General features: G+C 36.5%; 1 protein-coding gene across 3 annotated transcripts in view; it reads left to right on the top strand.

Moving 5' to 3' along the window:
* Positions 1-27,455, top strand: part of TCF12 (transcription factor 12) — a 174,469-nt gene that overhangs the window by 74,300 nt on the left and 72,714 nt on the right. For all 3 annotated transcript variants that reach the window (XM_050903711.1, XM_050903710.1, XM_050903709.1), the window contains exon 7: positions 25,675-25,739. In XM_050903711.1, the coding sequence (XP_050759668.1) occupies positions 25,675-25,739 (65 nt within the window). The remainder of the gene's footprint in view (positions 1-25,674; positions 25,740-27,455) is intronic.

Here is a 27,455-nt window from a genome sequence, read left to right as displayed (position 1 = left end):
GAGTATAAACCTGTTCCTTCAGTGTTTTGGAGCGAGGGGTAAAGGGAGAGGGGCCAGAAGAGAGATACTGCTGGTTTTTGTTGGTTCAGTGGCACAGTTGCAAGCTGTGAAAAGGAATATGGTTTGTTGGCAGAAGGAAAAAGCCCATGTGCTTCTGCAGTTGGTAACCATTTTATATAGTATAGTTTGCTTATGTATACACAATGAACAGTGGGCTTTCAGCAATATATTTAGAACAGAGTAAAGGTAAAGAACAATTTTTTAAATGTAGAAGATTTTCTGTATTGATTTATCTCACTTTACCTACATAGAAGAGAATTTGGAGCACAAATGTCTTGAACTCAAGATACTTTAGCTGGCCCTTTAGTGCTTGGTTGACATTCTGCAGTACGAAGGAGGCAAGCTTCCTGTTGATTGTACTCCTCCGAGTTTCTGTTTTGTGTGCCTCCCTCTCTTCCCCCAGCATAGACACAGCTTGGTCTCATGATAGAGACATAGTGCAAATGCCAGTAAACCAATGTGAAATAAAACACCAAATTGAAAGGCAGTGATTCATCGGGAGAAAATGTTATCCAGGCCTCAGTAACTTTTTTTTCTTCTTTTAACCTGTGCTCTAAAGCATTGTTATTCCCTTGATAATCAATTTCAGCACCACTATTGAACTGAAAGCTATGTTTTTAAAGTTGCCACTGCCTTTCTATCTGATCTCTCCTATTTTCTTGATGGTACTTTTATGTTGCTTTCTTGTTTGATAATGCAACACAATTATGTGTCATTGGTCCAATTTATTTCCTTCAAAAAATGCCAAAACATCAGAGGTAGAAAATAGTATAAACTTTAATTTACACTAAAATCGTCAACAGAATCATCTGTCCTCAAATCGATAGAGTATAATTTTACTGTAGTTTTACTGTGCTATTAAACTTGTATTTTTGTCCCTTGAATGCACCCATCTGGATCAGTACACTGTTCCACCTGAGCACTTCCATCAGGCTCGCACTCAGCTGCACTTCGGGATTTTTCCTGTCTTTACCTGGCTTGTTTGTCTTCCTTGGTCTGTTGACTTTTTTGACTGTTTTAAGAAAGGCCACTTTTTGTGGTTTTGTGCAGATATGTTGCTCTTTGTAGATATATTTTCTTTTTCTTTCCTTCATCTTAAATGTAAAGAAAAAGTTTTAAATCTGATTATGCCCTGTTGTTACTTACAGTATGGTACTTGGCTATAACACCTGACTTGAAATTTAGAGCATATCATTCTTCACTCTCACTCTGGGTTTTTTTTGTGTTTTTTTTTCTCTGTGCATCTGTTAACTGGCCAGTGCTATTGGTGGGATGCCATGGTAGAGGAGTCTTTTTTTCTGTTCCAGTGTGGGTCTTTTTGCTTGCTTGTGAGACATTTGTACATTCAAAATCAGTATCTTCTAAGTGGTCTTTAAGTGCAGATTCTGAACAGGGGTGTTGTGTAGTACAGTAAGTATTCTCCTTCACAGGACAGATTACTGTGCACTAGATTTGGAAGATCAAAACTGTTTGTTCTCATATTGCACTGGAGGTGTCGTAATGCATTCTCTGATCCTCTGTTAGAAGAGCTAGAAGTTGTGGTGAATGGACAAGAGGACAATAAAAGCCACTGTAGTAAAATATGTTTTAACGTGGAGAAATAATCATTTATTGATGGCCAACTTCTAAACAAACCTGCAAGGCTATGGCTTAGTTACACTGGAGGAAGGAATATGAGCTAGATGTTAAAACATTCTTCGGTTAGACTCTGAAAGAGTGTGTTTGAATGCAAAATTAGTAAAAATTTGCTTATTTCTATGTTAGGTCAACAGAATGGGTTCAGACATACTGAAAAAAACAAATTCACATACACGTTTTTAGTGTCCAGTATTTTGTTATTTAAAACATGTCCTTTTTACTGAAGCTTCTGAGATGTGCGTGGATGCTTTTCAGAATGTTTGATCCCTTGTAGCGTGTACCATGCTGCTCAAGGCAAGAATCTTTAGGTGTCACAGTCATCTTGCCACACATGATGAATCACTTTGCCTAAAGATTTTCTGCCCACAAAGCCTCTGGGGTGGCTCTGTCTCCCTAAGGATGTTCTGTTCGACTAGCCATCTGAGCTTACTCTGCTGTGACCAGTTCAGAAAGTACTAAATCCGAACTTTTTCACATTTTATTTCTGCTTGTAAATAACAAAAAGGGGTCATATCGTATAAGTACATATGCAGAGGACACTACTGACCAAAATCGGAAATAAGGCACAAAAAGAACTAGTTGGGTTTTAAAAAGACAATATCACTTTAAACTTGTTTTGTTTGAAGTTTTTTTTTTTTATTTAATTTGTTAGAAGAATCATGTCAAGTGATTGTAACTGCAAGATACTGTCCAAAATACGTTTTCCTCGGGTTTTTTCCTTCTTTTTTTTTCTTTATTGCTAATAAACCAGTGTGTGTAATGAGTTTCATAGCTTTCCTGATTGTGTCTCTCTTTGGATACATTCTTTGGTTGTATTGGCCTGTAAGACAGGATTAATGGCAGCTGGTAATAAAACCTGAAGTTTCAAGATACTAAATAGATATCTGGGCAACTGTCTCCTTTCAGGGGTCCATAAATTTGCTATGGAGAGCCTGGGGGACCACCCTACAAAGAACATTTTAAAAATATATCTTAAAGCTTTAATGCAATTCATGCTTTTTAAATAGTTCAAAATTTGTAGCAGGTAAACTTAAATTCATATCTGGTTGTTCAGTTTTCAAATTCAGAGGTCTAAAATGATATGCATTGACCATTTTGTTGTGGCAAGATGCATCTTTCCCTTTTTTGCAAATTTATAGAAGTAGTATTTCAACAATAAGACATAGGAAGTGACAAACTACAGCAAGTAAATTTTATTTTGAGCTTTCTTTTGTTTTTTCCCTTCTTAATTATTTATATTCTTACCCTTCCTGCCTTTTTGCTTTTGACTGTCTTTTTGACAATATGTGTTCCTGTGTTCTCCCCTTCCCGTGTGATCAGTGGAGTCCCTAACTCTCCCTTTGTAGCCTGTTCAAGGTCTGTTGTCGTGAGGAGGAGGAGGTGGCCCTTCGCCTTCTGTACTCCCTCCCCCTGAGAAAATCTACCAGTTCTTCACAAGCAGGCTCTTGCAGTGATTTAAAAAGGGAGTGGAAATGTGATTGTGAATTACTAGATGGCCATATTTCATCTTTTGCATTTGTACGCAGAACCACCTTTTCTAACTTATGCTGCCTTTCTCCTTTCTGTCCTGTTGACCCTTTTCAAATATTTGCTTAAATAAGCATTGTTGGGAGAGCTGCTCATCTATTTTCTGTTTTGGAAGACAAATCTAAATAAAAAATTTTCCACAGACTTCCCTTTTTTCCCCCGAGGATATTGATTTTCTTTTTCCTTTTTTTAGAATAACTATCCATCTTGCAGAAATTATTTTCATTATCAACAATAGCCTTTAAATATAAAATAGCTCTAAGTAGTGTAGTGTAGGCATTCTCTCTGTCGTAACTTAAAAATCCTTCCTTTTGTAGAGAATGTAGAAGATATCAGCTCCTTAAGAATGAACTCAGTGACTATCCAAAACATTCCTCATACCTTTTAAAATAAATAAATAAAAACCCTCTCAGCCTCAATGTAATTCTAGCTCTTCTTTGCAATGAAACTTTTACTGATACAAGGTAATTTCTTGGTCCGTTTCCTGATTTTTTTTTTTTTTTTTTTTTTTTTATTATTTCTCATTAAAAATGTTGGTTTTGTTAGCTTTTTTACACTTGCAACTTTGACAGCTACTGGAAATTCTTAAATATATGCAGTCTGTGTCACATTGAAAAAATTGTATTGGAATGAAAATTTTACTTAATACCTGAAAGTATAGCACGATTAGTTATAAAAATGTTTATTTTGAAGTCAAAGCCAGTTATGCCTGCCCAAGGTTTAATATTCCTTTTTTTATAATGAATCCAGCTGTGAAGCCTGAATGGAAATCAGACAGCTTGATGCTAACAGCTGATCATAAGGAATCCAGTTAGGCAAAAGTTAAAATTAATAGTTTTTGTTGACCCTGGATAAAGCTGAGTAACGTCAGTATAGATGATTAGATAAAAGGGACCAGTTAAGCAGTAGCTTGTATCTAAACTTTAAAGCATTCAGGTTAGCTGGGTTTGTATGTTTCTATAGTAGTTAGAGAACGTTCTTAGTAGTGTTACAGATTTTCTTTGGATTTGAATGCTTAAAAGAATTGCATTTACTCAGGGAAGTATATACCTAATTTCAGCTATGTTTTCAGTTTGCAGTTTTATTGAATGAATTTTGTAGAGCTTTTTTTAATATTGAGCAAATACGTGTATTTTGCTTGTTAGGGTGATGTTTGAATTGACTGCATCTCATTTAACCATTTTTACTCAAGAAGTCACAAAACCCTTTCAGTCTTAGCTATCAACTGTCGTAAGTTCCAACACATTTTTACCTCTGTTTATTGTAAATACTAATTTTGCTATATTTGTGATACTGTGAGTACTTCTTGCAGAAATCCATTTCAGGTTAACCTTGTGACCAGTTACCATTGTGCTGACAAGATGAGTTATTTTTTTTAACTGTTTAGTTCATTGACTTCTAGCTCTCTCTTTCCAAACAGTGGTGCTTGTCTAATTTTTAGTGAATGAATAAATCAAAGCTGCTTCTTACAAGATAAATTTTACTAATTTATACACTATATACTTATGAATTATATATAAAATTTTATTAATAACTTTGCTGTATATTTTAGGGGTAAGAATCATGGTATAAGCAAATCTTCACTGGAGTCCTTTGCTGTAGGAAATTTCTCAGGAGTTATGTATTGTTTTGTTTATGGATTAAAATTTGTGCTACTGTTGTCATGACTCCTTCCCTGATTTGAACAAACTGATTAAAATCTGTTCCTGTTCTCTTGATGTCCTTTTAGCCTGTGTAATTTATGTAATAATTGGATCCCTGATATCTGTGCCATGCACTTTTAAAAAATTGTTTTCAGAAGTTCACTAAAATTTGTCTCTGCATTTCATGCTGTCTTTGTAGAAATCCCCTTGCTCACAAGCAGTACCACCTTTTGCCATTTTGGAATACCATTTCTTTTGAAGTTTCTCTGATGAATCTTATCCTTTTGTGCTCTTGTTTCCATGTGTTGAACTGAACCCTCACTTTCTATGTCTTAGATTTTTTTTTTTAGGTATAACTATGTCACAAGCAAGCAAATCCCTGCTCCTTTCCCACCTTAGTCAATGAGAAGAGAGGCTCAGTTTTGTCTGAGGACCAGCAGAGGTTTAGTGTCTGGGGTGTGCCTCCTACCAGAGACAAGTGTGTCCTTGGCTTCACTCATGGAGCGTTTTAGCGCAGGGAAGGCAGGTGAGGTGCTCAGACTGGCCTGGACACTTGTGCTAGCTTGTTCCCTTGTTCTCCCTCTTGCTTAACACTACCAGGTAAGGGTAAGCTTTACTGAGGCTTTTTCATTTTGGATGAGATATTTTGTCAAACTCCTCCCAGCCCTTTCCATTGTGAATGTCACCAACTGTTAGTTTTTTGCTTCTTAAGAGATGTCAAGTCTGTAGCATAGCCATCAGCTATCCCTGTGTTGCATATGAAGTGTGACTAGTATTAGTACTTAATTCATTATATGACATTTTTCATTTCTTTTCAAGAGCTTTCAAAATAAAATAAGCTGAATTTAATCTAAAAAACTAATCTTATTAAAGAAGATATTTTGATTTTAACACTATAGGTTCCCTACATACTACATTAATTAGCATTCTGCAAGTGCCCAGAATAGAACTGGTCATCAGGTCCTTAATTTAACGATTTATGGATTAATGATTTTTGTGTTCTAGTGAGAGAGAACACTTCCTCATCTGCTGCTGGTCAACATAATTCTGCAAAAGGATGTGAATATTCCTTTGACGTTACTCGCGTTTGTTCTTTAACCATTCTGTGCTCCTCTAACAACACCAAGTCTGCCACCTTTTTATCGTGTGGAGTTTTTGGATTACAGGACTCAGATTTGGCCCTGTGAAAAGGTGAATCACACCAAGACTCTGAATTGACAGCAAAATGCAAATGCTTTTGTGCATTTTTGTGAGATCTTTGAGATAGGGAAGGGAGGAAGCCAAGGAAAGAAGATAAAAGGGCCTGCAGCAGTACAAATCACCAAATGATCTGGATTTTAACTATAAAAAATCGTGCTTTCTGCTTCTGGCATGATTTTTTCCCCCTCTTTGTATTAATGAATTGAAGTATGCTCTAGTCCCTTTGTGTAGCCTCCTGGATGGGAAAGGAGGAATTGCCATTGACCTAAAGGCACATGTAGTGCTATAGAGTGCAACCGAACAACTATACTCTTAATCATGCCTACTATACTTTTTTCTGCAAGTAGTTCTCAGCAATTTATGCCCCAAAGCAAAGCTGAGGTGGTTCACTAGATGCTAGACTTGCCTGATTTAACTGTATAATTCAGAGGTGTCTGCTCTTCATATAATAAAGTTAAGAAAAACAAAAGTAAAACTAAGCTCTTTGCTTTGATACCAAATGGTGGAGTCCTACCTACCTGGGCACTTACAGCATTCTAAACGTGCATCAGTCTTTTACATTTCAGTTGCAACTCATTTGACTTTTAGCCCCAAGGCATAATGTAATTTCAAGAGGAGATGCGCTCCTTGTCACGTTTGTTTCCTGAGTATCTTTTTAACAGTGCGAATACTTAACAGTATAGTGTGATAAGCTCTGGCCAAAATATCTCCATATCCTTATGCCCATAATGTTTATTATACTCCTAAGTCATCAATAACACAAACATAAATTAACGTTTGTAATTGGCCTTTTTTACAAACTGTAGTGAAAAGCAGCTAGTGCTCTGATTCAAGTCTTGGTGTGGCGTGATCACATCATGTTGCGTAATTTTTTATCTGCTTGTTTTAAAACTGATCTGTGATATTTGCTTTAAAAGAAATAGTTTCTTTCACTGAGAGCATTGGCAAGCATACAGATAATTTTTTTTTTTTAGAGCTTAAACTTTGGGTTTTTTTCATTACTGGTGGTCCTGTTTGTTTCAGAATTTTGTCTAACATCACCAAGTACAGAAGCACATTCTTCCATTGATTTTCATCCCGCTTTGTCCTTTATCTCTGATTGCTTGCTATTGTTCCAGGGTTGCTTTGTGAAAGGTGTGAGCATCATGCACAGTTTATTTTGGCAAAATGAGTAATGTTGCCATGCTCTGGGTCTGAGCTGACTATCCTTCCTCAAGCAGAAGTTCTTAGCTTCAGGTTGTTTCCTTCTTGCAGGCTCTGCTCAGATTGCAGCGTGGAGCCGGTGGTTCAGCTATACCCGGCACTCTATTAATATGCACGACATGACCGGTTTCGGGGGAAGGTTATTAGAATGCTGGTTTGTATCCTCCAGTGAATGAAATGATGTGTGATTATGAAGTCATCAGGCATGGACCAGTAAGGCTCGAGAGAGCCTCCCCCCCAGGTCCTGGGGGTGCCATTGATTGGTGACCATGTGTTTGTGCCCGATAGACTGTGAAATGGTGTGTTGCTACACGGCTGTGTTGCACCTGCGCCCCACCGAGGTGATTGATTGGTTTGGTCATGTGGAATGTTCCCATCTGGTCTGCAGTAATGTGGTTTTTTTGTTGGTTGTTTTTTTTTTTTTTCCCTTCCTTCCTCCTCTCCCATTTCCCCTTCATCTGCAAGTAGCAAGCACTGGCTGGGTAGTTAGAGCAGGCAGTTGCAAAAGGCAGCATGAGTCTTTGCCTTGAGAACAAAGTGGGGCTGCTGCAAGTGCAGTAAGCGCTGTTTTCATTTCTGCTAAAAGGTCAGATAGTCTGTGGTGTGTTCATGAGCGGCTTTGGGATAGACGTAATTTTTTTAAAAAACTGGGGGAGAGATGGGATACGGCAACCAAACCCCAAAACCTACGTGTTACTCTGCAGATTTCGTACTGTTTTTACAAAAGCACTCTGCTATTGTAATTAAATTACCCAAGTAGCAGTGCATGTGGAAGATCTTATTTAACCTCAGAAAAGTAGTAGTTTATTTATTGAAAACTACTGATCTTGCACTTTAAATGCCAAGAAATTATTTTAGTTCCTTTAAAAAAAATTCTATAGTTACATTGGGCGGTCTTGTTTGATATTTCTTAATCTCACTCCTTTTTCATAATTGATCTATTCATTCCACTTAATGACTAATTACATATCAGAGCACATCATCAGCAGCATTCATCATTGTAGAATGTAATAATCAATGACATTTCAACAAAGGAAAAAATAAATATGCAAATAAGGACTCATTAACATTTGCATGAGCTGTTTGAATAATCACGTTGCTGACAAGGCTGTAATTAACAGAAATTGATGCTGAGTTCAGTATTTGATAGTGTGTTTTCTCAGCGTTTTATTGTTGTCACTGCGGGGGCTGGAATGAAGTTCTGCTCTACTTGTACCTTGACTTAGGCTTGATGTGATGGGTTGTGCCAGGTAGCAGAGGCTTCTGGGAGTCCTTAATTCATCTGTGACCTACACTTAATGCATAGAAAGCTATTTTACTTAAATTACAGTATTGTTAATGAAGGACTGTTAAATTCTTGGTAATTATACAACAACTGAAGGCAAACCTCTCCAAAGTCAGGAAAACTAAAAATGATTCTTTTTTTTTTAATTGAGAATCTTTTACATGAGTCAGGCACTTTGAAACTATAGGATTTCTTATTTGCATTGAAAATGAGGTATTGGTGTCAGGTTTTTTGGTGGTTTTTTTGTTTCTTGTTAATCTGGCACAGTGTATCAGTGTCAGGAGGCTTGAGCTTTATTGTAATTGAAAATCACTTGCTAAGGAAAATGTTGTGTAATTATGAAATGTACAGTCTCTGTCTCCCCTCCTCCCTTTTTATTATCGCAACTTTACTCCCCCCCTCTCTTTTTTTTTTTTTTGTCCCCCCCCTGAAGCTTCCTCTTTTTGTCATGGATATCAACTGAAATGCACAAAACACAATAAAGCTGTTTATGTCAGTTTTTTTGGATGACTGTAAGTGCTGATTATAACAAGTTTAAGGAATTTCCTTTGTTGAGTGTGTACCCACGCCATATGGCTCAACATGGAACATTAACTTGACAGGGATAATGGATTGTGGTATATGGAGACAATTTTGCCTGCAGCTTCACTATAACTCATTCTGGTTGGGGATCACAAGTTTATAATATAGGATGCAGCAAACATCCAGATGGATTTACTTTACATAAAAGAGTTGCATTTCTTTTTATTTCCTGCCTGTAATTGGAAAAAAAAGACTTTTAAAAAAAGAATTAAAAAGTAGTAAACAAAGAGTGGGTCTTATTCAGGGAAGAAAAATCTCAGTGAAACTGTGTATATATGTGGCTGAACTGGTTTGGATACACTGAAACATAGGTGAGGTGTTGTTACATATACACATACAAGATTTTTCACATATCTCAAGTGGTTTCGCTTTCAAAATATTTCAGTATAGCTCCAGTTCTAGAAATAAATTGTGTTATAGGATAGTGTGAAAAAAGCTATTTGAAACAAATCTCTGATTTTTTTACTTAATTGTAATGACTTTTTTATCATAAGGAAACTGACCACTTAATTAGCATTCTGATGCTTTGGTAATACTCTGATGGTACCCTGTTTTCTTTTAGGAAAAAAATAATCCTTATAAGCTTTTTGTAATATAAGGAAGTAAAATACTGCTGAAATAGTTTAATTTGTGTACTTCAGTGGTTGCCTGATATAATGGGAAGTGTCCAAATGTCTTAGAGTGTAACAAGTCAGTATAAATCTAATGCATCCTACTGAATGATCTGTGTGCCCAAGGTAAGTCCTAATTTTACAAATACTTCTACATCTAAGAGACTTTAAGCATGCATAATCCCGTTAAGCACGTATGTAGCTGTTTGAAGGATCAGGGCCATAAATGCATATTTAGGATTTCAAATAGAGCTACATGAGATGGCTTCAGTATTCCTGTGCACTTGTTGATTGAGTTATACTCTAAATAAAATTGAGTGCTTTGCTATCTGAAGAGTAGACATCTTTTAGATATCAGTTTTGGATATTCTTTTAAAACACTAGTTTTTTGAGACTCTGGAAATCTTAACCTTCCTTATCCAAAACAGCTGCCGTAATTTTTTGTTTGTTTGTTTGAACCACTATCACATGGATATGAATTTGTTAATTTTTTTAATTAGCTCTTGAGGTAAGTACCTGAGCAGATGGAGAAGACATGGTTCATGGTTGGAGAAGAGGGATACTGGTTGTGATTATAATAGATACTGTTTGTCCAGTCTCCCTCCCCCATTGCTGACTTCATAGGTTGACATCCCAATTTAGCATCTCTAATCATTATCCAAAGTTTCAGAAAGTAAACAGCTAGAAAGAATCTGCTTTTGAGAAGGGAGCAATAAAAAGGATCACTAACTATTGACCTATGAAGAATCTGTGTTAGCTTAAGATACGGGATTTCTTTCAGGTTTTCATCCTGCAAATTATACTTAAAAAGTTTCTCTGGGTTCATTCATCTTCCCCCTGCATACCAGGCTGTATGTGTGGTAATCACAGCCAGGTGGGAATTTACTATGGACTTAAGGACATTGTTGCTTATATTCTTACTATGAAGTCCCTTATTTGCTACTGCCACTGCAGTTGCAAAAAGGCAGTCTCAGGAAAACACATGATATATCTTTAACATTTGTAATAAAACTTGCTCTGTATTTGAAGTAGAGGAAGAACAACATCATATCTAGTATGCCAGTCAGCTGGTGGATCTCTCTAATTTATCATACACTGTTTGGGAAACACTAGGATAGGAAAATGTGCACCAGTGTTGCAATAAACTTGAAGAATTTACATCTGTAGATAAGAAAATTCTTTCCAGGAACTGTAAGGGGAGTTGACTATTTCTACCAGCTTCTGGACTTCTTGTCTCCTTTTTGGCTTCAGAAGGAAAATAAGAGTCAAAACCTCAGCAAACACTTAATAAAATTGAAATTTTGAAGATAGCATTTGTGTCCTATATCAGCATTTACTGACCCACCAAGGAACTTTGGCAGGATTGTGTTTGCAAAATAACATGAATGTTCTTCCTAGGTTACAGTGATGACTACCTGCAACATTGATTACTCTCCAGTTAATAGTATTCTGTGAATGTGTAAGTGCTGTGTTGGCAATAAGAAAGCTTCTTTTCTTGTGTGTGTGTGTGTGTGGCTTTTATTCAGCTCGTGGAAAAGCTACAAAAGCAGGCTTCACTTTTTTCTGATCTTGTAATCTGCAGTGGCCTGTGGGGAGCACACTGATGATCCAGTCTTGTTAATGGCTTAGTGTAAGGATGTTATAAAAGTCCAGTAAGTTGTCAGTAGAAAGGCCATCAATAGAAATTTATTAAGAGTAATGCTTGAAAGCAAATCCACTGGCTTCTGACAGTAAGCTGCTGTAACACTCTTTGATCCTGAAGGGTCTGCTGAATCTCAAGTTGAAGTCAGTGGTTTGGGTATAAAGAGCAATTAATTTTTTATTTTTGTTTTGCTAATGATTTATTAATAAATATTGCTGCAGTCTTTGGATTAATGTTTTTCTGTATTGAGCTGTATTTTAAAGGAACTTGGTTGGAAGGGGAGCCTTGTTCCATTAGGGTATAAGAAAATGCCTTTAGGTTGTGTTTCCCATCTGATTATTTTTTGTAATGATGTAGACATTTCTTACAACGCCATAGATACGTTTGATTGCTATATATCTGGGTAGCTCGATCTTCAGTGTGATTAGAGCACATTAAAACAGGAGGGGGAGCTCTCACCACAGAAGCAGCTGGACAGAGTGGGGAGTAGTGCAGTACTTGGTAACAGCAGAGGCAGGAGGGGCTGCAATAGCTACAGAGTAAGAGGAGCACCCTGAGAGAGCTGAAAATGTGCCACCAACTCCCCTCCATTTCAAACTCTTATTGGAAAGTTATTTTCGTAATATTTCAGTAGTTAAATGTGGATGTTTGTCTGCTTTCTTGTCCTTAAACATGTGCGTGCTGTGAGCCAGGACTTCATTTCTTTGCTTGGAAAGGGTGTATTATTACTATATTTTACGGCAAAAATGGAAATGGATTTTAGTCTGTATAATTTAAAGAAATTAGTTTCTAGCTTAAAATAGCACTTCCCTTAAGTTGCAAATTGGTTATTATTGACGTGTTACGTTTTCAATATTTGCAGAAATTTTGAATGAATTTCTTAAAAACTACATTAAGAGTAGACTGAGATGACCTATCCTTCTTTGTCAGATTTCTCTGTAATCAGTCTGCAGTTCACCAATATTCTCCTAAGTGTATAGCTTAAATGATATGAGCAGTCCCTGCTGAATTTAGTTCATTCGTATACTTGTAAGTACATATGTGCTTAGTTGCTTTACTGAATTGGTGCCTAAAAATGCTTCTAATAAATGTGGAGTATTGTTTAGGTTCTGTTTTCAACGTGGCTTTTAGCATCAGACCAATGTGATTAAGTCAAGGTGTGTGTAACAGTGATGTGCTGACCAGTGTGAAAAGGTGAGTGACCATGTACTTAAACTGAATCTCAAACAGATGAAAAGCTAGCTAATATGGGGCAGGATTAAATTATTAGCTAATAGGAGTCTTGCATCTTCCCCTAAAGCAGAAGACTCTCTCTCATGATACCTTTCGTTCTAGAGAGAGGTGTGGGCTTTAATGCTCCTTTTGGGGAGAGAAGCAGCACTGAAAGGTGAGTGCTGTTCCTTGTCTCTGAATTGCCATGTGACTTTCTCCATTTACCGGTTTTAAAATGGTCCCCATGATATTTTTCTTCAACAACTCACTTGAAGCAAGTGAGTTGGAATTGTAACAGGGAGCCAAGTTTGAAATTCTGTGGCCAAAAATTTCTTCATAACTGTGGGGGCAAATGCTACTGTTACCAAAATCTTGTTTCTGGTTATGTACTTTGTTCAGTAATTTGGAAGACTTCGCATTAGTATCATTACTTGCAGAATTGAATAACTTTTCATTTCAAGACAGAACACCAGCAGGGTTTGAAATGTTTGAGTTTGGCAAGAAAGGGCTTGTCTGTAAAACAATGAAATTGCATTGGGGAAATATAGTGCCTCTGTTCAGCTGAGGCGGGCTGAGGTACACTGCGAGCTGTTGTGAGCTGCAGCTGCATTTACCATCAAACACTGAGTTGGTGCCGATGAATGTTTTGTTTTTAGTGTCATGGAAACTGTGAGCCAAAGAATGGATATTCTATTCATCTGGGAAAATAGCAGTTCACTGCATAAAACATCAGTTGCTTCCAAAGCAGTTCTTAAAATAGACTTTGTGAATATAACCCTAAAAGTGCAACAATTTAAATCACCTCAGTACTACTTTGTTTTTCTGTTAGAATATACATGTGAATTAAATTAACAGAGAAGTAGGGAGAGTTTTAAGATACAACTGTAGCATGGAACTCCTACAATGATTCAATGTTTTACTTTACTGTGCAATTTTTAATCTAAAAATGGAGAGGTCCAGACATTTCAATAGCAGTCTTAATCCTTTTTATTACCTTTCTTCAAATGGTTTACTCAAAGCAGAATAGTTTTGGTCATCATTCAGTATCATTTACTGTTTCACACAGCATAGCGAAAATCGTAAAACTCACTGCAGAGACCAGGTATCCAAGAGAGTGATCTCACGGGCAGAGAAGGAAAGATGGTATGGAACAAATAGTGTGGGGGTTTTTTTAAATGCATGAGAATTTTGCAGAGTGAGTATGTAAAGAATAATTAATTAAGGGAGTTAATTCAGTTGAATTGGAAAACTTAAATTTGTTTGTTTCACTTAAATTTTGATGTTGGGGGAAAAAATAAGTATGAGATCTGAGTGTAAGAGGTAAAGAGAAACCAATACAGAAATAGATATATAAAGTCGTTGCCCCGCTGTGGAAAAAAGTAAGCTGAGAAAAGAAACTGGAGGAGCAGAAGTGATTTGATCTGAGTGATAGGAAGTTGGAGGGAAAACTGCGAGTTGCAGGATTTCAGAATCCAGGATTCTGGAATGGATGTGATCCAATTAAAAGGGATGCATCATTGTGAGGCCTCCTTCAATGTCCGTGAAAGTGGCGGGAATCTTCCTGTTGACTGTATTGCTCTCTAGCTTAGTTTTGTTTGTTTGGTGTTTGTTTGTGAGGGTGGTTTGTTTGTTTGTTTGTTTTTTAATTGGGGCATCCAAAATTGGATGCAATATTTTAGATACGGTGTAATGAGTGCTGAGTAGAGGTGGATAAGCACTCCCCTCCACCTGCTGTCTCACGTGCAGCTTGCCTTTCAAAACCACCGGTCCTTCTCACCAGACTTGGTCCCCAACCTGCACCGTTGCAAGGGGTTAGTCTGTCCCAGGTGCAGGACTTTACATTTGTTGTGATTGAATTTTATGGAGTTCCTGTTGGCCTATCCTCTAGATTGTCTACGTTCCTCTGAATGGTGATTCTGCCTTCAAGCATACTAAGTGCATCTCCCAAATTGAGGTCTTTTGCAAACTTTTTTAGAGTGCGCTCTGTCTTCTCCTCCAGGCTACTGATAAAGACATTAAGCAGGACAGGTTCCGTATACACTGTATAGTTGGATAAAAATATAAATTTAGGTTGAAAAGCAACTGCATGAGAAGTAAAATAGGTGCTTGACATGCTGAGACTTAGAGGAGTAACTCGGGAGAGAGCAGGATCAAGACAAGCCTTTTTTGTAAGTGTTTATGACTGTTTAATATCAAGGAGTAATGTATAGGTGAGACCTTACAGCAGAGATAAAGGCTAGATATGAAATGGGAAAGTGTCTTTGAAATTAATCCTAGTTTGTGTATAAAAGGCTTCCATAATAACATGCAAGCTCCACAGTTCCCATTCTGTAGCGCAGGGAATTGAAGTACAAGCAGGTAAAACAGATAAAAAGATACAAAACCCACATGGTTTTTGCTTTCACTCTTTAATACCATTTAGGCTTAGAAGGAAGATTTTCACTTTGCAACACTTTAAGGTACCGTAACCACATGTTCCTAACCCCAAGGCAGACATTTGGGCTTTCCTATTCAATGCCTGGGAAGATTCCCTGTGGCATTTGCAAAGGCCGGTGTGCCTCTTGCAAAGCTGCTGAGGCTGGCCAACACGAAAGGTTAAGATAATGGTGGACCACAGAAAGTTTCCATAACTGCCACTCTCCTCCCCAGGGTAAATCTAGTTAAAGAACAGGAGACTGTAGGGCCTTGTCTCAATCCTGCAGGCATCTTTTTGCACTTGGTTGAATGAAAAGGCAGCTTGCTTCCTTACATGCAGTTCAGAGTGCTCCAGATCAGTGACCTGTCTTCAGTTGTTTCAATCTGCCAACAAGCTCTGAATTTCCAGTCACACATTTAGATTGTCAAGTTGATGATTTAAAAAGAAAAAAAAAGACTAAATCTAGGGGCAAGGTTTGAGTCACGTTGTTGTCACTGAAAAATATTCAATGATGATCCTCTGTGTACAGTTGCATTTTAAAACCTTGTCTGGTGCCTGGCTTTTACTCCTTTAATGCATTATTATTTTAAAAGAGTAATTAGATTATTCCTTTAAATTATTCTTTTAAAAGTCATCCAGTTTTTTGTCAAAATATTTTACTGTATCAAGGCACGTACCTTACAAAAATTGGCTACGTTGATAGTGTACTCTGCCAACTTACAGTGTAAAAAGACACCTTTCCCACAAATTCAGGTTGACTAGTATTATCATCAACCTACCTAATCCTTTATTAGTAAAATTCCACTTTGGTGATTTCATTATTTATGATTTCCTATCAGAGGAATAAATTATTTGGGTAATCCTATTTGCTTATTTTAAATATTGTACGAAATGAACTTTCTTCCAGAGATCTTGCACTTCCTGAGTATTCTAAGACTAAGTAAAACCCAGTGTTAATATTTGAGAGAGCTCCTTGGTTTATATATATTTAAAAAAAATTTTTTTTAATCCTTTTGGAGTCAGGTTATCTAGACCTGCTGATACAAAACTGCAGAATGTTAGCAATTGCTTTTACATCTTCCTTGCTGTTGAAATAGAAAATATTTCATCATTCTTATTCATGTTATCATTTCTATAAAATAATTGCCAGTATTGCCATGAGTATTCCTTTTGTTCCTAACATGCTGAGGAAAAGTGTTTTCCTTATCTGCTTTAGGTCATTTAAAGCAGCATGGTGATACCTCTGGAAAGCATGGGTAGCCAAGCAGAGAAGTGTAGTATTTATTGATATATGAAGTTTTATTCTTTAGTTCATTGAACAGCACACCATGTTCCTTGGTGTTTTTAAATCCGAGACTTATGTTCACCTTGACTGTGTCTGGACCTGGGATATTATTGTTAACGTTTCTTCAGTCATGTTCCCACGACTGTTAACAGTCTCTTATGAAGACTTTTTTTCTTTCTCTATCAAGAATGCCACTTGTCTCACCTCCCAAAATAAACAGCGAACACATGTTTTCCTTTGCAACTGGGTTTGTTTTTTGGTGTGGGGTTTGTTTTTTGGATATGACTTAAAAAAACCAGTATTCATCTTTCAGGTGCCTTGGCAGTAAGGCATCAGTGTTTTCATAAATGTATGGAGAAGTGGGGTGCCTACAGGTGAGGGGATGGTTTAGAGAGATCTATATTTTTTGAGTAGTTTTTTAGTAGATAGTTAAAAGTTCATTCTCTGTGTAGCTCCAATACCAGTTTGCCTTTCTGCAACACAGTGATGTTCTCTTGTTCAGTTATCTTCAATGTTTCGGGGCTTGGTAGGATTGCTTTCAATTTCTGGACTATCTAAAGTCCCTTACTGTAAATACTGGTTTTGTACTGAAATAAGAGCACCTATTTTAAGCTCTTAGCATTTTGGGTGCTTTGTATTAATTTAGACTATCTAACTATTCTTTATGGGGTTTTTGTTTCATCTTCTTTTGGCTCGGTGTGCTTGCATTTAGCGCATGTGAATAGTTAGGAGTTTTCAGCCCCCAAACAGGAGATGGCTCCTTTCAGGCACTGTCTTGTGAGGATTTCCCCTCCTGTTTTAACACATGATTTGGTTACTCTGCGGTGCCTGCAGAAATTGTTCTCTTGAAGCAGCAATACTGGGAAAACACTTAACATGTTGTTTTGTTTTCTTTGAAATCTGTTTTAGCATCTAATGGGTGTTTGGGGTTTGGTTTTCTTTGGTTTGGTTTGGTTTTTTGCAGTCTAGCAGCTACTGCTAGTCTGGAGACCGCAGTTTGGGAATACCTGATTTACAAACTTATATCTCTGTGCAATTGAGATGGCTGTATTGCCTGTGAAGGGTGAAGCTTGAGTAAGTTATGCAAGTCATCCAAATAACTATCAAAACTTTTGTACAACAGAGTCCTATTGTATGTGTTTGCCAGTTGCCTTATGGAAGATGGTTATAAATACTTGCCGTGTTTGTACCTGTGTTTATATAGAGAATGGGTGAGGGGGTAATCTTTCTTTGTTGACAAAGCTGGCTTTTCAAGTTTAATGAGAATTAATAAATCTTGGATGGTGAGAGGAGCTGTAGATACCTACAGAAGTAACTGTTTTTTAATTCTTATATGATTTTTTTAATATATATATATATATACACACAGTAATTTAGCAATTTGTAGTAAGTAGTGTCACCAAAATAATCTTTTAATTGGCAATAGGTGTAGCATTTTGTTGTTAAGTGTGGATTCTCTATTCATTTCCAATTATAAAGTCCTCTTGACTTTAGACTTAAGAATGTACTTGGTGTTCGAAGTCACTGATAGAAGCTGAGTAATTTTTGTCCTTACATCTGGGACAAATTCCACACCAGGTGAGCAAGGGATGCTTTTCAAGTTAGTTGTAAGTAGCAACTTCATTAGTTGCTTGAAAATGTTAACTAAATCCCTTGGGCATGAGATGAGGAAGATGGCAAAGGGAGAAATATTTTAATAGACTAAGTGAAGACACTTGGATACTCTAGAAATTCATAGGGTGGATAGGTGAGGTGGGTAAATGCATGTGATAAAATGTCTTCTTGTCACCAGCATGGAATGTGTATGTATTCATATGCATACTCAATTTGGTTATTGTCTTCTAGATATTGTACATCCCTGATTTCCCTCATATTCAGTATATTTTTAGTGTAGTAATTTTTAGTGTGTTTCTACCACTGGATGTTCTGTCTATGCATAACACAGATTAACGGGTTAATAGAGCGGTAACATTATTTATGGTAAGGTTAGCCTAGGGTAGACATAGTAGTGAATAATCGAAACTAAATGCACTGAACAGCTATTCAAGAATTATTTGCTCACATATGCTTGGGGGAGGAGGAGAAGAAAGTTCTTTCTTCATTTAAGAGGTTTGTACTCCCTCTTTTCCCCTTGCCTTCAGGTACTCGTGCATCTTCCTGCCAGAGACTTAAGTCCCTTTTAGCCTTGCAAACATTTGATTTGTTATTTAGCGCAGTATAAGCCTGTGCGTGGAGGGACAGGAATAGTACTGAGGAAGGAGCCTTCATGGATCAGCCACTGATGGAATAGAAATGTTCTCAGTTTGACGTGAGCATATAAATTAGAAGTTCATAGGGTCAATCCAAATATAATGTGGAATTTAGTCCACCCCTACCTCCTGTGTATTTGAAGTACATAAGAGCATTAATAAATTGTTTTTATAGCACAAGATCTGTGCAGTGCTCTGCAAACTGACAAAATATTCCATCTTTTCTTAGAAATACTTACAAATCAATGGGATGAAAGTGTCAAAGGCATGTCTTTGGTAAGCGGGTTCTTTAATACCACTTCACACGCTGACATTATTTCTTTTTAAAATATTGCGTTAAAGAAGTTGTGAGAAATCCCTTGACTTCTGTGCTTAGTGTCTTAATAAATGTACTCTGAGATTTATTGCCTGGTCAGTTCAATCAGTAGAATTCTTACAGTGAAAGACATCTGCAAATACCCACACAACTATAAATATAAAAGAACTTCTGAACTTTTCTAATCTTTGGGAAGCACAATGAAAAAAAAAGTTTTCTTCCAGATGATCCTGTCCAAATGCAATAATTTAGTATTTGTTGTTTAAAGCATTGTTCCTAAATTGCAACAGTTATAATGGGAAGTTGATTCCAGGTAATTCCAGCTTCAGAATTTCCACATTTTGGATCATTTAGATATGAAAACCACTTCTTGCTCCAAATAAGTAATAGGACTGGATAGCAGAAGTCTAATGCTATCTTACAAATGAGAGTTTATGGCATGGAGAATTGTAGGAGAATTGTGGCAGACCTGAGACTGGACAGTTAAATCCCATAAATCTCATTCAAAATCATAATCTTTTACTTCTTGCAGATTAATAGAGTTGTTCTGTAGGATCATGGTCCTTCAAAATTTTGACCAAAGAGAGGAGTAGGGGGGAAATCTGTAGTATTAAAACCAAGCTTTGCTAAACCTTTTCTTCTTCTGCTTGGGAAAATTGGTTTTAGAAGTCATCACAGCATGGGGGGCGGGGGGGGGGAAGTAGTTTTTCCACTAGTCACAGTCTGTACATACCATTTCCTTATCCATTCTTCAAGAACACATAGGCCAACATTCTTATGATTACCTGTATAGACTGCATTGCTGATCATCACTGGGGCACGGCATTCCTGGTTAAATATGTTTGAATTTTTTCTTCTGTTACTTTATTACAAAATTTTCCAGTAATGTGATTTTATTATGTATGAATTACTTATTAATCTTAAGGTTCAAAATCTATATTAGGAGTTTGCAGACAATTCGTATTATGTAGGTTTGACTGCTTTATTAAAAGGTAAGACAGTGTGGATAAGTTTGCAAGACTTCAAGGGTTATTGATTGGGAAGCTGCTCGCAGTCAGAAGAAGACTGAGCTAAGATGGAGTGTATGATGAGATAAAGGCTCGGTTAGGAAAGTGATTACAACTGGGGACCTGCTAATCACTGACCTCTGTAGGGATCCTGTAGTTTATCACTAGTCTCACTTGCGCTTGGCATTTTCCTGTGTTGCAGCTTCATTGTTCATAGCCGAGTGAGTAATTTGGCTTGAGATGAACAGGAGGAGGGTGCTGCAAGTCCAGCAGCTGCACTTGTTGGCACTGGCTTGTTAAACATCCTCAGTGTAGCCAGCAGTGTGCTTGGCACACATTAGCCAATAATAGTTAAACAAATTGTTGTGAAGAGAATAGGAGGTCATTTGTTTTAAGCACTTTCTTCAAATTGCGTTGCTTCAGATCTGTTTCACTTCCATGAATTTTGGTCACAAGTATTATAAAGAAAAATGTGTGTAATATTTTCATATGTATACACAATATATTCACATGTGTATTTTGTACCTTTAAAAATATTGGAGATAAGATTGTAGGTATAAGACAGATATTAAAACTGTGACAGCCTCTCTTAATGAGTAGGCCTATATAGCAGTAGAAGAGGAAGAAATTATTCCTCTGGTGCTGTGGCAAAAGTCTAGATATGTAGTGAAACTTTTATGGCTGCATGTGTCAGTCAGTCTTGCCTCTAAGAAGAAGGCAGCACACCAAATCCTAGGAGCAGGGCTGGTTTTGTGTTTTAATCAAATGTAAATTTTTTTCACCATACTGAATAATTGCTGAATAAGAATTAACACCAACAAAATTTAAAAAAATAAAAATGGACCTGTACTGGAGGCAGCAAGGATGTTATTCTGTAAACTTTGCGTACTTTCTTTCTACTTTGTTGTAAGTTGGAAAGTGATATTAAGAGTTGTAGAAAAATGTTTACTTTGTTGAATGTTTTTCTTGCATCATCCGTGTGCTCCTGTCAGTATAGCTTTTGCAGCTTGTTCCTTGTTATATTGGATCTGCAAATGAAAAATTATTTGAATGTATTAATTCTGTGGGTAACAAAGACACGTACTTTGTTGCTGGATACTTTGTTACTGGATGTGGAGGGGGAGAAAGCAGTATAAAAATTGATTTCTAGCCAAATCTACCAACACCAGTTTAATAACTTTAAAAAGCCCAAAAATCCTCAAAGGTATCAACAATGTTTTGTTATAAACTGACTTTTGGGTAGGCTATCTGTTGTAACTGGTTAACAGTGTTATCAATGATGAAATGATGATTAGGAACTGTAAAAACATGCTTCAAGATTCACTGAAAGATGATTCTCTGTACAAGTAGGGCAGACGTACTTCATGTCTGACAAACAGAGCAGCTGCCAGCTGTGGTCACTATGGTATTCATACTGGATGATAAACATTGCTTCATTAAAAAATGTTGGTGCTTTCCACATTGCCAACCAAATAAATTCTTAGCAATGTGTAGAAAGATCCTTAGTCTGTAAAGGGTTAATTCTGTGGGAATTTAAGTAATTTTTTGCAGAGTTATGTTCTGTCATCTTCTCATAAACCAAGCATTATCTAGAAGCAGTGGGGAAAGGCTGTTTTACTACTGGCAGGCATTTACAGCACATTCACTGAAGTAGTCCTCAACTGAGTTAATGTAGCGCTGTTTTCAGCTCACTATCACTTTGCATCTTGCTGTTTCAGTTCATTCTGTGTTAAGAGTATTTAGGCTGCACAGCTGTTACACAGATAGATTTATTATGGAATACAATTCCTTGTGCGGTATTCAAAAGCTGTATTAAGTTGTGAGCATATCACATTTAGACAAGCGATTGCAAGAGAAAAATAGTTATTTACTAAATGCCTATTAATGTTTGAATTGGTACAGAATATGTCAAGGTTTTAAGTTTATGGAGTTAGGAAATACTTATGGTTCAAAATGCTTAGTGGGATTTTCTTGGTTGGGTTTCTTTTAACTCCATAGTCCTTGGGCTTTAAGCCTGTTAGGTAGCGATTAGGTCATTGAAGTTTTTGTTGATGAAAACACATGAAACTTACTAAAATAAAATAAAATACAAACTCATTCCAAGTTATTAAAAGATTCAAATGCCTTGTGAGTTGATCTATGCAGATTTAAGATTTCTGTATATAACCAACTCTATTTTTAAATGTCCATTGCTTTAGTTCAAATCTGGTTGGAAGACAAAACTCTGGGATATAGAGCCACCGATATGTAACCTGAAGAAAAGTTTACCATAATGCTACTTTGTAAGCAAGGCATAGATTTTGCTTCTAAAATGACAGCACATAACTTTTGAAACATGTGAGTTAGGAGGTATGTGATAAAGGTGATCAAGGAGCTGATGATTCACAATAGCCTTGTGTAGGAAGCCCTACTGCACAGGTCTGATGGGAAGTGTTGGGGTTGAGAAAACTCACCAAAGTTGCTTTACCTCTCATTAATATTTTGTGAAAATAAAATATGATTTGAAGAGGAAATAAATTTCATTTGGGCATTACTTTACCTTCTCAGCTGGTATGTCTACACACTATCTTACAGCCATGTTTACACAAACCTGTGCAAATGAAAACATTCAATGAAGATTTTGTCATTTAATAGAGTTTTTGCATACCCCTCTCCTTCTTCGAATTAATGTCAGGTACCGTAGAGAGTTTCCTCATGTCCCCTTAATGCTAAGCATTAATGTTTCTGAACTTCCAGCTATAATAAAAAAGATACTATTGCCATCTGTGTAGTGAGCACTGACGGAAACAAGACCCTCTTGAGAGAGAGTGGAGAGGACATGATCAGACAGAGGGTATAACATACTCAGCAGCAAATCTTGTGGGGTAAACCTGCAAGATATTTCAGGGTCTGTTTTGGCTTCCAGTGTCACTGTATTTTTAAAGTTTGCGTGCTCATAAACATGGGTACTCCACTAAGTTTGGTTTTTATGGTAACCTCTACATTTTTATGCTCTTCTGTCAATCTGTAGAGAATCTGAATAATTAAGAAAGGTATTTGATAAGCTAAAAACCACCAAAGGGATTCTGCTTTGATATATTTGGCTATGTGTTTGAACTTTATTGGATGCCAGAGACTGCCCATGCATTGATCAGACATTATGTATGGGACCTATCTGTTTGTTAAACCAATGGGGAAGTGTCATCTTCTCAAACTCGACACTACCCACCTTTCAAGTACTTGACTCGCTATGTGGAGTAGTTGATAAGTATTTTCTCTTTCTGTTGATAAGTAAACACTATCTGTGACATTTGCTTACAAGGCTTTAAATAGTGAGAATAGCATCATGCCTAGACTGGAGCAGCTGAAGTGTGTTGAAATGACAACAGGCAATTTGTAGTCAATACTCTTTCACTTTTCCATTGTGTTGATAGTGAAACCATCCTGTGATACTGACAGACAGCACGATGCTGGGAAGCCTTTTCGATGTAGTATCCTTCTGCTATGCGAACGCGAAGATCATGCTGCTAGCACAGTGCTCCAGTCCTGCAAAAGGGACAACAGGGTGCGGTTCCACAAGAGAGAACCAAGATCAGGACTTGAGTGTGGGCTCAACATGTGTTTCTGTAGTGTGTGCCTGTTGATTTTTGTTGTTGTTGTTGTTTAAAAATGTGTACCTTTAACGTTGTGACACTATTGCAGGTTTGAGAGTCATATCTAAGTGCTTGCACTCGGAATGTGTTTGGGAGACACTATACGAAAGGCACTGTCTTGTTACTTGATCCTAGGTCACTTTCCAAACCCTTTGTTGAAAAGCTTAGCCATTTGAACACAGGTTAAATGTTAATTTGCTCCAGCTCTAATTCTTGATAAATATTTAGGCAGTGCAGCATCAGGCAGCCTTGACTTTTCTCGATCATTTCTTAGAACCAAATTAGTATAGATTGGGCTATTCTAGTCAGCTTTTTTCCTCTAGTATGAACCTGCCAAACTTTTTAAGTGATAACATTTAAATAACATGATTTTATGCATTCTTATCTAACAATTTCTTGCTTGCTACACAAACCATAATTTAAATCATAATTCTTGTAGCCTCTGTAATTGACTCTTGTACAAATATTTGCTTTAAAGCCTGCCTGAAATACTGCATACTTCAGTCGAAGTTGTTTATCATGTGGTATAAGATTCTCATTTTCTGGAAAGAAAACGCTGAGTCTGGTTTAATATGAACAGCATGATTCATCCTACTTCATATAATTTTGCATGCTAGGTATTTTATTTGCTTGGTGCCCGATAGTTGTTAGAGGCAAATTGCTTCAGCAGAAAAATGTTAACTTTTTTCCTCCCTCTGTTACAGCAGAGCTGCCATTTTTCAAGCAAACTACTGTTGACCAGACTACCTGTAGTTAGCAAGATGATAATCTTGCAGAGATGTTGTTCCAAGAGATTCAAACTTCCTCTTCCTCTCTGCTTACACAAGATGCACTTTTAAAATGAACAATAAGCATACTTTAGTTTTTCCTCTTACGAAATGACATTTAGGGATTTTTGGTAGTAAGAGAGAAAATCAGAAAAAGCAAAGGAATTCCTGTTCTAGAAGTGCAATCGCAATAGCATGGAGCTATTTATCACTGAAATGGGAATGTGTAAGAAAGGCTACTTTTTCTTTTTATGAGGACTGGATGACACACGCATTGTTTAGAAAAGGGAATGCCTAGTTGGGTAAGATGACATTCATTTTCAAATAGACAGGTATCATGGTTTATTAATGCTTACCTTTGGGTAAGACTCTGAGTGGTGTTATGGGGTGTTTCTTAGTTCTAACTGTGTCATAATTAGGGCAGGCATATGCACTTGGTGTTTTGTTATGCACATACTTGATGACTCTGATTCTTGACATTGTTCAGCAGAGACTTCAAGATTTTTTTAAAAAGTGTTGATTGATAAACTTCTGAGCCCTACTGGAGAACTTTCACACTGAGTTTTAATACACAAACATGCCAGTTTGGTTGCATAACCAACAAATACAGCACTAAGTAGTTTTTCTGGAATTGACAAATATATTGCTAATGTCTTGCGACCTCAGATAGCAACATCAGAGGGTAGCCACTCTGCGCAAGGCACTATACTCAGTATGTGCTACCTACAGGCAAATATTGCATATATGGTAGAAGAGAAGAGTCTGTTTTGCTGTCTTGACCATTTGTATTGCTTGAGTTTTGTACCCGACTGGAATGTACATGAAACGAAAATATTTTTAAGGATTTAAGGGATGAGTGTCAAGAGCTGAATGATTCAGCCATGGTTTAAGTTCGGTGTGGGTTTTCTTGTTGTTCTGAATTGAAGTTTTTGTTCACTTTTCATGTGGTTTTATTGGTTTTATTTTACTGCTTAGTATATTTATACCTAAGATGATACCAGCTATGTGTTAGTTTCATGTGGGAAGGAGAAATGTCTAAAAGTGTCTCTACCTTTGCTCATTGATAATGGACCTTTGATAATGGTCCAGTGAAGCTGGACCTTTGCCCTTTTTATTTAAACATACTGATAGGGATATTTTATAACAAAAAAATGCAGTGGTTCTTTTTTACTAGTCAGTTACGTAAGAAACGGAATTAGGTAAGTATGTCATCTATTACAGTAGTGCTGTTTGAGTGTGTTAAATGCAGTTGTATAAAAGCCTACTTTTATTCATGCAACTTAATTTTTGTAAATTTACTATGATGCTAACAGATTTTCTGAATTGCATATATAAAGACTGATACAGATATCTAGCAGATTTTAAAAAGAACCTAATTTCAAATGTCTTTCTTTTATAGGAAAAACCTCAGATAGAGGTCCATTTCCATTGTATGGTAGAGATACGGGGTTACCAGGCTGTCAAGTAAGTATAGTGATGATTGAAAGCAAATGGAATAATCTGAACTAAAATGTAGTTAAGTTACTTGAATGTGTCAGGCTACCAAACATAACAAACAAGAATGTGTTCCACAATTTGCAGAATAAATTTTCTGGGTTCTGTGTGGTCAAAGTGCCTTGCACTTTCATACATCCACTTAGAGGAGATACTTTTGCTGTGTGGAAGTGGTTCTGTAGCTCATAAGCGTGAAGTCCTATGTTTTTAGTAAAATTGAGATTGTTACTAGTCTGAACATACTGAGCAACGTGCTTCAGTTGTGTGTATCACATCTTTGCTATAGATCATCATGAAATGAGTTTTCTTACCCTCTCGTTCCTCTCTCCAAGTCTGCAAACGGAATTGCAGACCAGTACTGATTGCACATCGCGATTAGTCTGTGATACTTGGATTTTTCACATATAATTTGTCAAAAAATACCACTAATTGCTGAATATAGTTCATTAGTTAACTGTTACTCCTAGTGGAGATCATGTGCATTTTTTAAGGAAAACAGTGTTACTAGGCTTTCAATTTTTAACAATTAGGTTATCCAATATAATACTCTATTATTTTTTGATGATGTGTTTTTTAATTAAGAAAACTTCATGTGTCTAATGTTATTAGAGACATGTTATTTCTTCCATGTTATTTCTAATGAGCCACATTAAGAATACTCTGATGATTGTTTAAAAGTCTGTTTTGAATGTACAGGAAGTTTGAATGTTTAAAAAGTATAATTAACATCTGATTACACTCAGTATTTGTTGACAAAGATTTAAATAACTGATCTATTATGGTTTTAATTCTAAGAAGTTAATTTGTTATGCTTGTTTTCTCAAAGAGAAATCTTTTTTAATTTTACTGTAAGTAGACTATTTGCTTTGAACTGATATTTTCAGGAGCATCTTTCTTCTGGAGGATAAAACTTAGCATACGAGTTTTACATCTTAGTTTTGAGTCTTTTAATTAGTAGTTTGGGAAGTGTGAATGGGCAGCACCATGTGGCAATGCAGTATTAACATCGCTTCCCCTATTAAGAAAGGATCATTTTTACAGCCTTTACTACTTCTCTGCAACACATATGTGACGAACAAAGACCTATTTGTAACTGTATGGGTGAGCTTTCAGTAACATTCTCACAAAAAGCAGTATACCTCTTTAAGTTCAAGTTATGGGCTTCACATCATTGCCAGTCTAGACAGTAAAACATTGTATTAGTGTTATTACTATTGTTCAAATAACTCTGTATGTACTATATTTAAGTATAATAACTTAAACTTGACAGTAGTTTGGAAGCAAATTAATTTCCATGTTACTCTCTCATTAAGTTAATGTTCTGTATTGGAAAATGGGTTTATGTTAACTTTGCATAAAATTCTATTTTGCTTTGCGATAATGAGTATAATTTCTGGTTTTTGGCTTCTCACTGAGGAGGATGCTTTTATATCTCCTAATTATTTATATCTGGTACCATTTAATATTAATTTTTCACATGTAGCTATTTTAAAGCCAGAATCTTATACATATTTGTTTCTATTAACATCACTTCTAATTTGGTTTATTCCTTTGATATGCTTCCTACTATTTCCTCTCCCACAGTTTCTTCTTTCTTAAACATTTTTAGTATATGGGAAAAATGTTATTGTAAGTAAATCTGATTTGTTTTTATATTCAAGGTAATAGAAAATGATCATAGAGTTA

The sequence above is a fragment of the Gymnogyps californianus genome, chromosome 11 (assembly GCF_018139145.2).
Source record: "Gymnogyps californianus isolate 813 chromosome 11, ASM1813914v2, whole genome shotgun sequence".
Taxonomy (NCBI): Eukaryota; Metazoa; Chordata; class Aves; order Accipitriformes; family Cathartidae; genus Gymnogyps; species Gymnogyps californianus.
This window is presented reverse-complemented; position numbering and strand designations above follow the sequence as displayed.